Here is a 16751-nt window from a genome sequence, read left to right as displayed (position 1 = left end):
TCCCTCACTCCCTCCCTCCCCCCTCCCTCCCTCCTCCTTCCTTCCTTCTTTCCTTTTACTTTCTTTCAGATTTGGCTGAATGTTTCAAGTGTCCTGATGATCGATTGCCAACATGGAGCAGGATTTATGTATTCCTAAGCATATAACCTTCTATCTTATGAAGAACCTCTGGGCATCAGTTTTGTCATTTGTGCTCTTTCATTTTCCTTCGCTGTGATTCTGATACCAGAGTGTTTATGAAGCACCATGACACTCCTATAGTCAAGGCAAACAACCAGAACCTACCTACACTCTTCTTATCTCTCTCTTCCTCTGTTTCCTTTGCATATTTTTATTCAGGCCAGCCTCAGAAGACAACATGTCTTCTTCGTCAAACTGCCTTTGGCATTATTTTTTGTAGTGGCTATTTCTACTTTACTGGCAAAAACCATTACAGTGGTTTTGAGCATTCAGAGGCACACAGCCAGGATGCAAGATAAAGAAGTGGATGGGGAAAAAAATACCCAGGGCATAGTTTCTTTTTGCTCCATGCTTCAAGTGGGCATTTGTCTTGTGTGGATGGTAACCTGTCCCCCAGTGCCAGAGACTGATGTGCATCATTGAGAGAAGAAATTGGTGTTGCAATGCAATGAGTCAACATCTGTAATGTTTTACTGTGTATTGGGCTACATGGGCTTTCTGGCCATTGCAGCTTCACTGTGGCTTTTTTTAGCTCGGAAGCTTCCAAATAGGTTTAATGAAGCCAAATGTACACTTTCAGCATGTTTGGTGTTTTGCAGTGTTTGGCTATCCTTATTCCCAGCTACTTAAGCACCAAGGGAAAATCCATGGTAGCTGGGAAATCTTCTCTATCTTAGCCTCCAGTGTTGGATTGCTGGTTTGCTTCTTTTCTCCCAAATGCTACATTATTTTGTTGAGACCTATCTGAACAAGAAGGAGCTCTTCTTAAAGAGAAAACACTGAAAAAATTCTGATCTCATAAATTGCTTTTAAAATCCACAAATAGCTTTCAAATCTAAAAAAGAATACTTTGGAACTGAGATAAAAGCTTCAGAGATTATGATAAATTGATACAGCTGTGATTACACTACCATACTTGTCTTTGTTTTGTTTCCTTTGGTTTCAACAGTTACAGGTATTTAAATCTTGAGGATATTTATTTCTTATATTATAAATCATGTATTTCCCCGTATTACAAGATGAGGTAAAGTTATCTTGTGATATGAAATTGTCCAAGTTTAACCAATGAGCCTGTGAGTTAAGTTGGGATTTAAATTAGTATGTTGCTGGTTCTAAGTGAAGTTAGTAGCCACACTCTAAATCACTCCTATGTGAAAAGTATCACCACCACCACCATCTCACCGCCAAATCTATTTTAGATCTTATAATTATTTAGAAAGTCATTGCTGTTTCTTGGGATCGGGAGCCAAAAGGGACATTCTCAGATCTTAGAACAGTGTATCACTAGAGGGTGAATAGTTCGTGTGGAACTACCTAGTCTAGAATCAATCCATATATAGTTTGTTTTCTATATTGATGCAAGAATAATGTATTCTAATATCCTGGACTGCAGGTCTCGCATTCTTCCATTTGCTATGGCAGAATTCCTGGAGGGCGCATGATCCCATTCTGGCTAACATGATAATGTTTACTTCACCAGATTTTTTTAATGTGTTGAAGGTGGTGTTCTCCAGGTTGATTTTTCTTGGCCCCAAGGCAGTGCTGGGCAACTCTTCAGGGAAAAAAAGTTTAATTTTAAAAGTTCTCAAAACATGTCCTCACCCATAAAGGATGGTAGATAATTTTGCTACAATCCCTATGTCTTTCTAGGTCCAGGAGAAGTAAACCAGGAGTTTAGTTCTAGCTCATGAGATTTCTGAGATTAGTTTTCAGAAAACAAACAGAACAATCCATTGCCATTATCCATTGTTCTTCCCCTGAATATTTTCTTCTTATTTTTTTTTAACATTGCTCTTTGTTATATACATCTTATTGCATATACATTCATAAATACATTACCGACTCTACCAGTCTTTAATACCAATAAGTCTGCATGTGGTGGACTATTTCTACTACTATTGCTGTGGCCTGGGAGGAAGGGAAGAACCAGCAGGTGGAGATAGCTCATCACCCTTGGCCCAGCTGAAAAAGCTGCAACCAAAATGGTGACCTAAATGCTGAAGGATCTGGAAACCATGCCTTATGAGGAGAGACTTAAGAAGCTGGCAGAGTTTAGTCGGATGAAGAGACATTTAAGAGGTGATAAGATAGCCCTGCTTAAGTATTTGAAGAGGTGGTCCATTTTTGGGACATAGAACAGTCCTAGAGGGGGAGGATAGTCCTACGTAGTACATCTAGATTTGTAGGACAGTCATAATAGTGGAGGATGGTCCAGGTAGGACAGTCCAGATTGTAGGAGAGTGTTACAAGGGAGGAAGGAACTGTATGGCAATTTAGATTCTACTATAGTCCTACATTTGGAGGATGTATATACAGAAGGAAGCCAGCCTGCATTTGTAGGGCCCCAGTCCTACAAATCTGGGACCCAACCTCAAGTCCAGGGCATGTCCTACATTTCCACATAGATATAAGTCATCGTTGTCTTCCTCTACATACATCTGTCTTTCGTTCCCCAGGTGTTTTCTAGTTCAGTTCCCACAAGCCCCAGCTAGCTTGGCCCATAATGAGGAGATTTGGGAGCTGAAGTCTAAAACATCTGGAGGTTTAAAGTTAGGGAATGGCTGACTTGTAAGTCATATAAAGGAATAACTCTTGTTGGTTAGCCTGAACCAGAATGGGTCTATGCACTCAATGGCCACCAGGTTTTTTGGATTGTCTACATTGCTTGGTGAAATGGTAGAATCATTGAATCCATCCTATGTTTCCAGGACATGGTCTGCCATCACATCCTACATTTCCAGAAAGGTCCCGATTTCCACAGCAGAGTAGAATTCATCATTGTGTTTCCTCATTTTCTTTGGAGGACTTAATTGGTAGGGCATGCACTGCTCAAGATATTTTTGGGAGAGCCCTGCATGTGGAGGATGCAGCTCACCTTTACAAGGGAGTTCTATATGTAGAGGACCATTCTGTGTAAGCCGTTTCCAGATTTGTAGGACAGTCCACATGCAGAGACAGTCCTACATAGGACAGCCCAGATTTGTAGGACAGGACAACCCAGATTTGAGGATAGTCCTACATGTGGAAGGCCACCTAGTAGGACAGTTCAGATTTGTAGGATGGTCCTACCTAGGACAGCCTGGATTTCTGGCACAGTCCTACATCTGGTGGACTCTATTCTGTAGGGCAGTTTAGATTTCTGGGTTAGTCCTACATGGGGAGGAAGCATCCTCAGATGGAAATCATCCTGCATTTGTAAAATCCCATCCTGCCATTCCGCTACCCAACTGAAATGTCCAGCACATCGCCCACATTTGCACTGTAGATTATTATTTTTATTGTCTTCCTCTGCATATATCATTCTTTGGTCCTCCAGATGTTTTCTATTTCAACTCCCACAGCCCCAGCTACCTTAGTCACACACAGGAGTTTTTTGAGCTGAAGTCCAAAACATCTGGGAGGCCAAAGTTTGGAAATGGATGACATCTAAGTCATATAAAGCCACAACTCTTGCTGGATAATCAAGAACCAGATGGGCCTAAGGTTTTAATGGCCATCACATTTTTTGGACATGTCCTACATTGCCAGGTCATATGTAGAATTGTTGAACCTGTCCCACATTTCTAGACATGTGGGGTTATTGTCAATACAACCTATGTAGTATTATTCTTCAATAAAGTCTAGCAATCTGTCTGAATGTCTCTTTCCTTGTCTCTCTCTGTCTCTCTCACCTTTTATCTCCATCTCTTATACATCCACGCAATCACATATCACTTTTAAAATAGAGAAGACAAATAATACTGCAAAGCAGTATGGTGGTGCAGTGGTTAAGTGCCTGTACTGCAGCCACTCATTCACAAACCATAAGGTTGCAAGTTCAACTCAGGCTCACATCCTTCTGAGATCACTAAAATGAGTACCCAGATTGTTGGGGTCAATTAGCTCACTTAAACCAGGCTTAAGTACACTGATAATTGGTATTGAAATGTGCTTCCTTTTGCTATTGCTATATAGATACAAACAAAATGCATGCCTGGAAAGAGATGATACATATAAACTTTCTACACATTGAATTTCCATGCATATTTTTCTGGATGGAGGAGATTATCACACTGGCTTTATCCCATCAGGATAAATGCATGTTTAATTTTAAAGATGGGTCTTACTGCATTCTTCTATCTGTGGCCCATCTGTAGCCCATCTGTAACCCATGCTTGAAAAATCACAGGATAAGCCCAGTTTGCAGATGGTCTCAGACAGGTGAATGTAGTAAGACTCATCTTTAAAGTTAAACACTGTTTATCTCACTGGGAAAACAATGGGATAAAAGACCATGTGATAATCTCTATAGTCTCAATTAGAGTAGATTGATTGACTCAATCATTAAATGGTGAATGGATATTTATTTACATGGAGAAGAGTGCTGGCGCTTCACAAAACTTGACAGTTCTGCTCTACGTGGAACTACTAATAGGATTCAGATCACTGTATTTGATATGTTTCTTTGGCTTACCTTCTTTGTCAGATATGAAGGCTTTTGGACATGGAATGCAGTCATAGCAGCAGAAGGGTTCACCTTCCTTTCTTTTTTTCCTATAACCAGGTTTACACTTGGCATTACACTGGGAGATGGGCTGTGCCTGAGCACCAATGAGGATAATATTAATCTTCAGCAAAATGGGTTAGGTTCATTAATCTTCTAAGACTGTGATATGAAGTGAATTTTTACAAGCAGTGATATGTACGGCTACAGAGTTGTTTCACATCAGAAGTAATAATGTGGCTGACTGAAGCAATAGTTGTTGGTGTTGTATGCTGGTGAAGAGGGACAGGCCTGACCAACTTTATCCCTTTTTTAGGTATAATACACTCAAAAAATGAGTGGTCCAAGGTCAGACAGTGAAATTAATAAATGATCATGAAAGTAAACTCTGAACTCTCCTTCCTTCCTTCCTTTCTTCCTTCCTTCCTTCCTTCCTTCCTTCCTTCCTTCCTTCCTTCCTTTCTCTCTCCCCCCACTCCTTTCTATGTGCATATATAGACAATCATTGCATTCATAACAATCTACACCTATTAATGGATCAGTTAATTTTGCAATCTGTTTGGCATTATAGCTTAGGGTGTATCTACACTGCAAAAATAATGCAGCTTGATGCCACTTTAATTGCTGTATTAAATTCTATAGAATCCTGAGATTTATAGATTTACAAGTTCTTTAGTCTCCTCTGCCAAAGATTGCTGGTGCCTCACAAAACTACAAATCCCAGGATTCTGTAGGACAGAGCCACGACATTTAAAGTGATTGTCAAACTGCATCCCTCCTACGGTGTAGATGTAACTCTAGTGATAGAAAGAAATTTTGTTGGAGTCAGCAATCTCAGTGAAGCTGGCATTCAGATTTGCAAGGTTTATAGACCATTTCAAATGAATGAAGTAGAGACAAATGTACACATTTTAGAATATGAATATTAAAAGATACACAGGAACATGCTCTCATGAAAAGTTGTATTTGAATATTTGTACATATCACTGTGCAAATAAGAGAAAATGGGTTAGGGAAAAGTGTACAAATTTCAGTCTAGGAAGAAAATACCATGGCCTAAATCCTGCTATTGCTTCCTATTAATGTAGATCCATTGACTCAATTGGATTTACTTACATTTTGACCTTGGGCAAGTCACACTTTTTCAGCCTTAGAGGAAGACAAAAGCAAACCCCCTCTGAATAAAACTTGCCAAGAAAACCCAGTGATAGGTTTGCCTGAGGGTCAACATAAGTTAGAAATGACTTGAAGGCACACAACAACAACAGCAACAACAATTTGATGATCAATGAACTTGAGACTGAAATTTTCATAACCTTATATCTACTTATGGATTATTAATGAGTTTTGATTTATTTGGTTGTGATACACCACATATAGTGATTATCACTACAAATTCAGCATTGGGCCAAAGTACTTTTTGGATACTTTTCAGCTAGTTTGAAAGACTGGAGTACAGTGCAAATAGCTTTAGGAAAGGATATAATTTTCATAGAAGTAAGATAGAACTATGACTCTGGAGAGCAGGATTTGAATTGCTGCTTGGCCAAGAAAACCCACTGGCTGACCTTGGGCGAGTCAAATACTCTCAGCCTCAGAGCAGGGCAATGGCAAATCCCCTCTGAAGGAACTTGCCATGTAAACCTTGTGACAGGTTCACCATAGGGTTGCCATAAGTCAGAAATGACTTGAAGGCACACAACACAGAGACAGAGTAGAATCTTCCAGTTTTCAGAAATGTTGATTATCATTGTAAGAGGAGGTGTAGGTGGTTTTTCCCCCTCTGGAAATATATATATCCTCTCCTGTGGCTTCTAAATTTCCAGAAATGTTACATTTCTGCTCTTGGGTAGTCATAGTAGAGTGACTCATATACTTGCAGTGGACATTTCAGATTTCAGTAGACCTGGATCTTATTAGTACACCACAAATGTATTCATGATGTTGAAGCTCTATATAAATAGAAAGGCATGTAAGTCCTCTAAAGGCATATACAAAGATTCCACTAAAGTTAATTTTAAAAAGAATTAAACACACAGAGAGATGCACAGTTACTTGTAACCTGTGCTGATGGCACAAGAATCGTCACTTGCACATGGATAATTCAAAGAGGAATTCTATTAAAATATTGAAAAAGGTGATTGTACTTCACATATTTGAATTAATACCTGATTAAACCAGCTGTGCCATGTAATGGCTTCCTCATTGATGAAGATTGCCTCATCTGCAGAAGCCCAGGGATCCACTTTTCCAACTCTGACTCCACTGAATGATTGGTTTGGAAATGTGATCCAATTAATGATATCAAAACCTGCCATGAGGTTCCCTTTCTGGTCAATGCAAACCTTTCTCTCATCAGTGTTGTTGAAAGACACAGATTTCAGAAAGTGATGGAGCTAGATTTTAAAAATTTAAAACATTTTACTTTTTTAAAAAAGCAAATAAATAAGAGTGATCTTAATGTCTGCTGTATCAATGCACTCAAAGCTGTAAAGGAACACTGGCCTTGCATTAGTGCTTACACTGGTATAGAAGTTTGTGTTTTGCTGCAGTCACTGTTGTTCGTTGCTTATTATAAGTTATGGCTTATACTGTAAATCATTTAACTGTATTTTAGGGGGGGGGGGAGAGATATGGACTGTATATTTTAATGTTATAGGCACCCCAATTGCATTGCATAGAGGGGCGGGATAAAATAAATTTTATTATTATTAATATTATTTATCAAGCAGAGAGAGAGAGAGAAAGAGAGAGAGAGAGGACATTATCAGACAAGGGAAATTGGAAATATAATCCAATGGCAATCCGAACGCAATCATGAAGTTTAACGTTATTGCGTGATAGACTACCGCACGCAATTTCGGGCAATGGGAAGTCAGACCGAACGCAATCAAGGGGTTTCATGTTATTGCGTGAGAGGTGATCACATGCAATTTTGGGCAATGGCAAGCTATTTTCAGGCAATGGGAAGTCAGCTCAAACACAATTCGAATTCACTTAAATTCGCTGAACTAGCGAATTCACATGAATGCATTCTGGCCCCACTTTCTTTTCATTCAAAATTAAGAGAAATTCCTCCCGTATGATAAACTCCAGAGAGAGAGAGAGAGAGAGAGAGAGAGAGAGAGATTAAATTGTCATTACCTGCCACATCAATTGATTATGATGCACCCTTCTTTTTCTTTTCATCTTTTCTCTGTTTTTAGATCTGAATGAATACATAGCATGTAAAGCATAAGCCACAGCATAGACGGCATTGTAGATGGTGTAGCTCTGGCCTGTTACACTCTTTGGGAATACATGCTCAGGAAGGTTTTCCAGCTTCTCCTCTCCAGTACAGGTGTCTCCACTCACATCATCATCCTCAACCAAATCCTGAAAAGTACAACCAAATGCCTGTGTCCAAAATTCTCTGATGAACCCATCTCCATTAGAACTTGAAGGTTTTCTGTTCTGAAGAAATTGCTCAAATCCAGGAAGTTCATTGGAGTGAAGTGCAAAGGATATAGCACCATTGAAGGCTCCTATATCCCAACTCTTTCTGCTGACAAAGGATTTTAATTCCATCCCAACTGTCAGAATCCAAACTTTGCCTTTTGGTTTTGACATTATACCTTCAATGTCTTTACTTAGCAAATATCTCAGAAGTATCATAGAGTGTGTGTCCCCATAAAAAACCAGCACATTGGCTTTGCTGCTCATAACTTTCTCATAAAATTCAAATGCACATTTCATAAAATTGTACCTTTCAAAATCAAAACAAGCACACAAACTGGTAAATGACTCTACAACAGCAAAACAGATGTCTTTCTTGGAAAATTCTGGAAGCATTATCTTCATGAACCAGTCTAATGTCACCCCACTTGCAGCAATGAATGCAATCCATCTCCATTTGAAATACTGAAGTAACTGGAGAATTGCTGTGTACTGATAGGTTTCTGGAACCATCCGATATGAGGAAAGTAGGTTGGTGTTTTCAATATCAACTGTAGCAGAGCTAAATACAAGCTAAAAGTAAGTTGGGGGAGGTTATAAAAAAAAACACAATATGACACAGGGGAAAGAAAAAAAAGTTTTGTACATATTTTTAAACCTGAATTTATTTTTCCTCATATATCATTATTGTCATTTACAGACAGTAGTTGATAAATTTCTTCAGTCCCTACATTTTCCTCTTCTTATGTTCAATAGGTATTAAAATGATTTGATAATTAGTAATATCCTTTGCCATTCTACCTTAACATTACTCCATAAAGAGCCAGAATTGATTTGGAATGGAATATCATTAAGAAAACCATCATGATTTCTTACTCTGAAATTATGTGGACTTGCTTTACATGCTACTCCAGGACAGAAACAAAATAAGATTTAAAAAATGTATACAGTGGGCCCTTTGTACCTAGGGTTTGGTTCCAGTACCCACCATGGATATAAAAATCCATGGACACTCAAATCCCATTATATATGTCTTAATAGTGTAGTACATAAGAAGGTATCCCTTCTATAAAGTGGCAAAACCAAGGTTTGGTTTCTTGGAATTTAAAAAAAAATACATTGTCAAGCTATAGACAGTTGAATCCACAGATACAGAGGGCCCACTGTATATGACTGAACAACTGCATTTACTTTCCATAGTAAATGTGATCTGAGCTAGTGTAAAGATTTTTGTTGTTCATTTGTGCCATCAAGTTGTTTTTGACTTATGACAATCCATGGGGTTTTTTTTTGACGTATTTCTTCAATTGGGGTTGCCATTACCATCCTCTAAGGCTGAGAGAGTGTGACTTGTCCAAAGTCACTCAGTGGGTTTCAGTGGCCAAATTGGAATCCAAACCCTTATCTCCAGAGTCGGGTTGGATTCAGATCTAGGAGTTTACTGCATGCATTTTCCAGCCCGATCCATGTACTGGATGGGATCGGAATGGAATGGGGAGAAACGGGTTTTGTTGCACACAAAATGGCTGCTGCGCTGCCGTCTGACCAAGATCCATCCCCAAGCAGTACTGTGAAGGCTGATTTTGCTAAGACAGAAAGCCTCCCTGGTGCCAAAATTGGCCACCAGAGCACTGCTTGGGGGTGGATTTTGGTCAGACGGCAGTGCAGCAGTAATTTTGTGTGCAGTAAAACCCATTTCTCCCCATTCCAGCCCAGTCCCGTCCACTGCATGGATCGGGCTGGAAAATGTGTGCGATAAACTCCCTAGTCATATTTAGAGGACACCCATTGAAATCAATGTGGCACAAATTAATCATTATGTATCATGTGTCTGTCTCCAAGATGGATAAGACAAGTATGAAGTGTTTGTGGAATGATCCAAAGACAAGCTGAAGCATCTACAGCTCAGCTGGAGTTGTCCCAGTCATAATCACTCAGTAACTCGGTCTCTGTAGAAAAGGTAAACACAAGCACAATTTGGTTTTTGGAACCAACTCTAGCTATTCATTGTGAAATATGTCCTTTGGTGCATCTACACTGTAGAAGTAATGCAATTTGACACCACGTTAAGTGCTGTAGCTCCAACCCAATGAATCCTAGCCTTCTCTGTCCAAGAGTTCTGCCACCCCACAAAACTACAAAGTCCAGGATTCTGTAGCATGGAGCCATGGCAATTAAAGTAGTGACAAACTGGATTATTTATACAGTGCAGAGGCACACCTTACTAGCTCTGAAACTTGATCTTGATTCCAGTGATATCTAGAAATGGTTCCTGACTATTCTTCTATATGTCCACCTATCTGGTTTGTTTCCTTAGCTTCGGTATGATTTTCTCAGCTTCTTGACTTTAGACCAGTGGTCCCCAAACTGTGACCTTTAAGAGATTTTGGACTTCAGCTTTTTCAGCCATGTTGGCCAATAGTCTGAGATTCTGAGAGCTGAAGTCCAAAATCCTTTAAAGGGCACCATTTGGGGACTGCTTTAGACTATTAATAACCAGTACTGCAGTTTATGACTGCATGTAACTTAACTCACAAGGATTTCAGTAGCTCTCCTCAAAACTGTGATACAACTAAGTGTGTCCTCACAGATAGGTTTCTGAAAATATAGTGACAGGCTAGCCATTTTCTCTCTCTCTAGTTAAGACATAATAATAAGCATTGCTTCCTTCTGAATAGTTTTTCTATTAATAGAAAATATTATTTCTGATTGTATGAAAGTAACTCATTCTTGTCTACCTATAAGACATATAAAATTCCAAAACCACACATAAAGTATGAAAAGTACATAATATAATATAATATAATATAATATAATATAATATAATATATAATCTTCAAAAAAATTCTGTGAGATCCTACCTGTGGGATTTTGTAGATGGATAATGCATTTGGTATCTGTACAGAGAGTTCAGAAATCAGTTCCTCAATGACTGCCAATAAATTGCCTTCAGTCTCACATCTGTAGTTGGGAATAAATCTGTTCTTTGGAGAAATAAATTGCATTGCAGCATGATAGGTCCATCTTGCACTCAAATAGCTGTCATAAATGTTGAATCCCAGTGTAATATTGGGTAATAGATAGGGATTGTCATTGATCTGATTTACAGCAAATATCAAAGCCAAGAGGTGTTGGTAGTTTTCAGTTACTACACTACAAAGAGATTTACATAGTTATCATAAACATGTATTTCCCATTCCAAAACTGTTACCATTTAGTCATTGTTATTATTGCAAATATTATTATATTATATTATATATCCTTTATTAGGTAATTGTCAATGTATGGTGAGTTTCACAAAAACAGGAGAGCAAAACTACATCAGTGTACAGACTTGTAGCATTTGCAATTTGCTGTGCTGTTAAAAAATACATATTTAGAAAAGAAGATATTAAAGTGAACAACATATTTCTGTTTCATAACAAAGCACATTAATCTTTCCTTTCCAAAAGTGCATCCCTCTCCCATTTATTTGCCTAATATTTCCTATGATTATATGCATGCACCAGCACATACATGTACTGATTGTGTTAAAACGTAGATATGCATCTGAAAGTATTGACTATTTTATATGTAGGAATTATTTTTGTTTAAACAATTAATGTTGCCTCTTACAAATTAATAAGCTACAGTTCATCTTCTGTTCACAATAATAAGATCCCTGTGCAGTTTCTTCCTCAAAATTACAATGCATTCACCAGCCTGATGAATTAGGATCTGGGTTTCACTTCTGTTTCTATTCAATGTTTGATACAATCTGGAAAGAACTGAAACTCTAGCAGGTTCATTTTCAGTTCATGTTTTCACATATAATTATGATGATCCCACTACAGAACATGAGTTGGACATACACATATTAAAAGAGGAAATCCATATACCAACATTTTCATTAATGGTGGTCCAGAAGGATGTTTGCTGAAGTTGTTTGGATTGATATAGAATGTGGCCTGAAAAATAATGCCTCCATAGATGAAATCTCCTGGTTGATAATACTTGGAAACAATAGGCTGAGAAGGTGATAATTTGCATTTAAGAATCTGATCCTGGCATACTATGTGAGACAGTAGCAGCAACAATATCAATATCACCATCCTAAGGACAATTCTGCCCTCTGAACATAGATTCTCCAGCTTTCACCCTCTATATTACCAGATGAATCTCTTTAATTAGAGCAGTCTGACTTGAATTTTCATTTTATTTGCTGATAGTATTGAAGGCAGTGATAATAACATTTGAAAAACAAAAAGTAAATAGGTATAAGCCTGTGTCTTATTTGTTCCAAGTCTTTTAAGCACTGACTCTGGAATAGATGCTGGGTATATTTATCACATCTTACATCAACATTGTTATTATTTGCCACTGGCCATGAAAACTCCAGTGGGGATTTGGAACAGAGTATAGTTTTTGGGGTAATTATAGATGCTCAGATCAGAGTATATCCTCTGTGGTATTGCTGAAAATCATATGGCACGAGAAACATGTTTGTCAAATCTGATATCTAATATTATCTCTTTGTTGCCTAGATAATGACATACAAAACCAGTCTAAGACCTGCATTCAAAACCAAACCCGATACAAAATTCTTATGTCAATAAACTTAGCCTAATTAAGATTATGTTTTATGTTTTTTCTATCTCATCCATGCTAGACGAATGCCATAGATATGTTTTTGTTTCATTCATTCCCTCTTGTGTAGGGCAAATATGATGATAGATGATTATCATAAAGAAGATGATGAAGACATTGACTTATTTCAAGATTTTCCGTATCTTGGTCCAATTATTAATTTAAATGGAGACAGCTTTCAAGAAATCAGATGAGGACTAGGACTTGGAAGGACAGCTGTGAAAGTACTAGACACGATCCTGAAGTGTAAAGATATATCATTGAATACTAAAGTAAGGATTGTCAATACTATAACATTTTCCATTTCTATGTATGGTTGTGAAATCTGGATGGTGAAGAAAGTTGATAGGAAGAAAATCAACATTTGAAATGTGGGGCTGAAGAAGAGTTCTACGGATACCGTGACTGCTAAAATACAAATAAATGGGTACTAGAGTAAACCAAGCTGGAACTCTACCTAGAGGCCAAGATGACTAAACTGAGACTTGTACTTTGACCCCATTCTGAGAAGACATTATTCACTAGAAAAGACAATAATGCTTGTTCAGGTCAAAGGCTGGAAGAAAAGAGGAAGATCACATTCCAGATGGATAGACTCAATACAAGGAAGCCACAGCCCCGAGTCTGTAAAACCTGAGCACTGATGATGATGATGATAGACTGGCTTGGAAGTCTCTCATTCATAGGGTCACCATAAGTCAAAGCTGACTTGAAGGCAGTGAACAACAATATGAAAAGAATGGATTCAGATCACTGTTCTTGATGTGTCCCCATTGCTGGTCTTGGACATTGCACAAGGGCTTAGAAATAAAGAGTAGTGGGAATACAATGTTTAACAATGTTATTACAATTGCAAATAATGTTGTGCATATTCAGGCCAAAAATTCACTTATGTAATTTCTCAACCCTCTGACTGTAAGTCCATAAACAAGCTATGGAAGACTCAATATTCTTTCCTCATGCCATTCATGATTTGGCCAGTCTCTTTCAACCATAAAAGAAGCTAGGTGTTGAAGTTCCCAAATGGTATGAAATTACACAAATGAGCTTCACTTTGCTTTTTAATAAGTGCTCTTTAGATGGGCACTAATATATTTAGGACTGGGGGTAACAATAAGGCATTGTTTCTGAATATGTGTCCAATATGGGATGTACAGACTTTAAAAAGAATGTTTAAAAAACCCAAAAACAGAAAAGTATTACAGGACTCCAATAGAACAAAATTTTAACACATCCCTGTTTGTCATTCAGATGCCAAAGGCAGGAGGAGGTTGGATTTGCACATCAGATGGAGGATTTATTGTTGAGACCTGTTTTTATATTACATTTCTTTACCTGCAGTAACAGAAGAATATTATAAATACTCCAAATGAAGTACTACCATTATTACTGCAATATAATTTAGGCTAACCCCAGGAATTTCAATGAAAAAAACAATAAGATGCTTTCATTTGCCTGGATGATGGTTTAGGCTGATTGTTACTTTTTCACATCATCACAATCACAATCAGTACCACCACTAAGTGTAAATAACAATCTTGATAGAGTTCAAATGAAGAGACATACTAATTTATTTATGACAATTTACTTGACTACTAGAACAAAACGACTGGTAAGCAACAAAAAAAACTTGTAGTAAATTAATCAACAGCAGAACACACTCCCTAAGAGTGTGAGTGGAGTCTCCTTCTTTGGAGGTCTTTAAACAGAGGCTGGATGGCCATCTGTTGGGGATGCTTTGATTGTGATTTCCTGCATGGCAGGGGGTTGGAGTGAATGGTCCTTGTGGTCTCTTCCAACTGTCTGAGTTTATGATTCTGATTAGGCCCTATTACCAGCTATTCCACTGAGCCAAAAGCAAATGATTTCTGTAATACTAATCAGATCAAGGTTGTTATACCCAGAGGGCTGCATCCCTGGAATCTGTAAAGATATTTAAAAGAAGCTCAATCAGTTCTGCCTAAGATGTAAAGTAACCAAGGTAAATTGAGGCTGAAGGATATAGGTAATATCACTTTGATTTGACAATTTTTACCGGTATTATTATTATTTCTCTTTTTCGCTATCAGGGTCTCCCTAGGATGTTGTGATTGTATATTATTCCTTTCTCTGCAAATGTTTTACAAGATTTTCATATATATGAATGTATATACTTGGAGTGCTATAAATGGTTGTTATTTGATTAAAGCCTGGAGATAAATTTTGTAACAAACAGAAAATAAAATTTTTATATTGCTTTTGATGAAAGATTTCCAATCACAGCTGTAGGACTTTTAGCTACAGGTTGCAGAGCTATACATCCACTTTCGTATTTTCATAAAAAAGAATTAACAAGTAATGTAAATATCTTATCATATTAACCAAAACTAATTTTCATGGTTTGGAGGAAAGATTTGAATGTAACCTGGCAAGGTATTCATTCCTTGCACTTTAGAAATGAACCTAAACTGTTTGTTCCTAATCTATTTGCATTGAATGTGAGGGTAAAAACTGGTAACCTAGCAAGCAGTAAAATGTTAAAGATCAAATTCTAAGGTTATGGGAGAAAGCACAAAAGCAAGCTGCAGAAAAATACTCTTTGTACCTCCACTATATTTCTGGAGCAACTCCAAAAGCTACCAAGGGCTATCCCTCTAAATCTATAATCCTTGACAGTACATATTTTTGAGCAGATCTATATAGATCTCCAATACAAAAGGAACTGACTCAGATTTCTCTTTTTTGGCACAAAGTTAAAACATTTATCTTTTCCCATCTTTTATCTTCCAAATCTAGCTTTTATTTCAGATTTCTAAAGAGTGAGTGTAAATGGGATTATAGCCTTGACTTGCTATCTTATTGGCGTGCAGATGTGTTTTGGTTCCAATGTTTGACCAAACCAAAATTATTTAGTCTTCAGGCATTTTCTTTTTACAGCATCTGCTGCTTGTTTTTGGCATAGTAAATGCCTACGCCATCCTTATATTGCTTGACGTTTGTTGTTCTGGCTCTTTCAAAATTGCAAAACCTCACTGAGGAATTTTCCCAGTTTTTTAATCTCAAATTTTTAGGATGACTTGCTTGAATTTTTACTTCAGGCAATCGTCTACTAAGACAACTTTCTTCAATCTTCCTTCATCTTCCAGATGTCTTGGACTACAAATTTCATCATCCACAGCAAGCACATTCCATTTGTGCGAATTGGGGTAGACAAGGGTTTGTAGGACAACATATCTGCATGGAAGTAGATTGAAGTAGGCTGTCCTGTATTGTTCAAAAGCCAGACAGACACTCACCCAGTGTGGTGCAATGTAATTGGTGGGATGTGTAATTTTCTAGATTGAATATCCTATTTCCATATGAAACAAACTAAGCAGCCTTGACTATGCCAAAGACATATATCTTTCAGAGTAACCAAGTTTATGGGATTACTGTGAGGGTAAGAGCACAGCCCTCTGCAAGCTGCTCCATTCATTTCTATGACAATTGCTCCCATTGTATATATGCATTATCCTGGCTGCTATTAGATATATATGCATTGTTCACACACAAGTGAACATGCAGAAAGTCAAATTGATAAATGAGAAGAGAAGCGTTTTTAGCAGTACAGACAAAACTATCATTTCATTAACAGCAAATGATCCTTTTTAGTTTAACATGCTTTATTTAAACAATATGGTATAGGCCCATATAGGACTATGGCAACCTATATGGTCATGCTGACCACATGACTGCAGAGTTGTCTTCGGATAACGCTAGCTCTTTGGCTTAGTAACAGAGATGAGCACCACCCCCTACAGTAGTACAAATACACATTCATGACAAGGAGAAACCTTTACTTTTGCCTTTATGGGACCATGTCTTGCAGTTAGTTCTATGTTAACCACTACATTCGAGTTAGTTGGTTGTAACTGGCAGGGTGGCAGATCTAACACCCAAAACCAATACACATACTGATCTGGAAATTAATGTCACTCAGACAGAATGAAAGTGTTGAATTTCTATTGCTTCCCCCTTCCAAGATGATGAAGACATAGATGATGATTAT

The 16751-nt window shown here is 37.8% G+C and overlaps 1 protein-coding gene across 1 annotated transcript in view; it reads right to left on the bottom strand.

The window, feature by feature from the left end:
* LOC121933683 (vomeronasal type-2 receptor 26-like) overlaps positions 1 to 15681 on the bottom strand; it is a 17244-nt gene extending 1563 nt beyond the window's left edge. The window contains exons 1-5 of the mRNA XM_042473667.1: positions 15677 to 15681; positions 10960 to 11251; positions 7808 to 8671; positions 6832 to 7059; positions 4634 to 4760 (exon numbers count right to left, since the gene is read on the bottom strand). Of these exons, the coding sequence (XP_042329601.1) occupies positions 4634 to 4760; positions 6832 to 7059; positions 7808 to 8671; positions 10960 to 11251; positions 15677 to 15681 (1516 nt within the window). The remainder of the gene's footprint in view (positions 1 to 4633; positions 4761 to 6831; positions 7060 to 7807; positions 8672 to 10959; positions 11252 to 15676) is intronic.
* Between the last annotated feature and the right edge of the window lie 1070 nt (positions 15682 to 16751).

The sequence above is a fragment of the Sceloporus undulatus genome, chromosome 6 (assembly GCF_019175285.1).
Source record: "Sceloporus undulatus isolate JIND9_A2432 ecotype Alabama chromosome 6, SceUnd_v1.1, whole genome shotgun sequence".
Lineage (NCBI taxonomy): Eukaryota > Metazoa > Chordata > Lepidosauria > Squamata > Phrynosomatidae > Sceloporus > Sceloporus undulatus.
The sequence above is the reverse complement of the archived record's forward strand: the minus strand, read 5'-3'. Positions and strand labels throughout refer to the sequence as shown.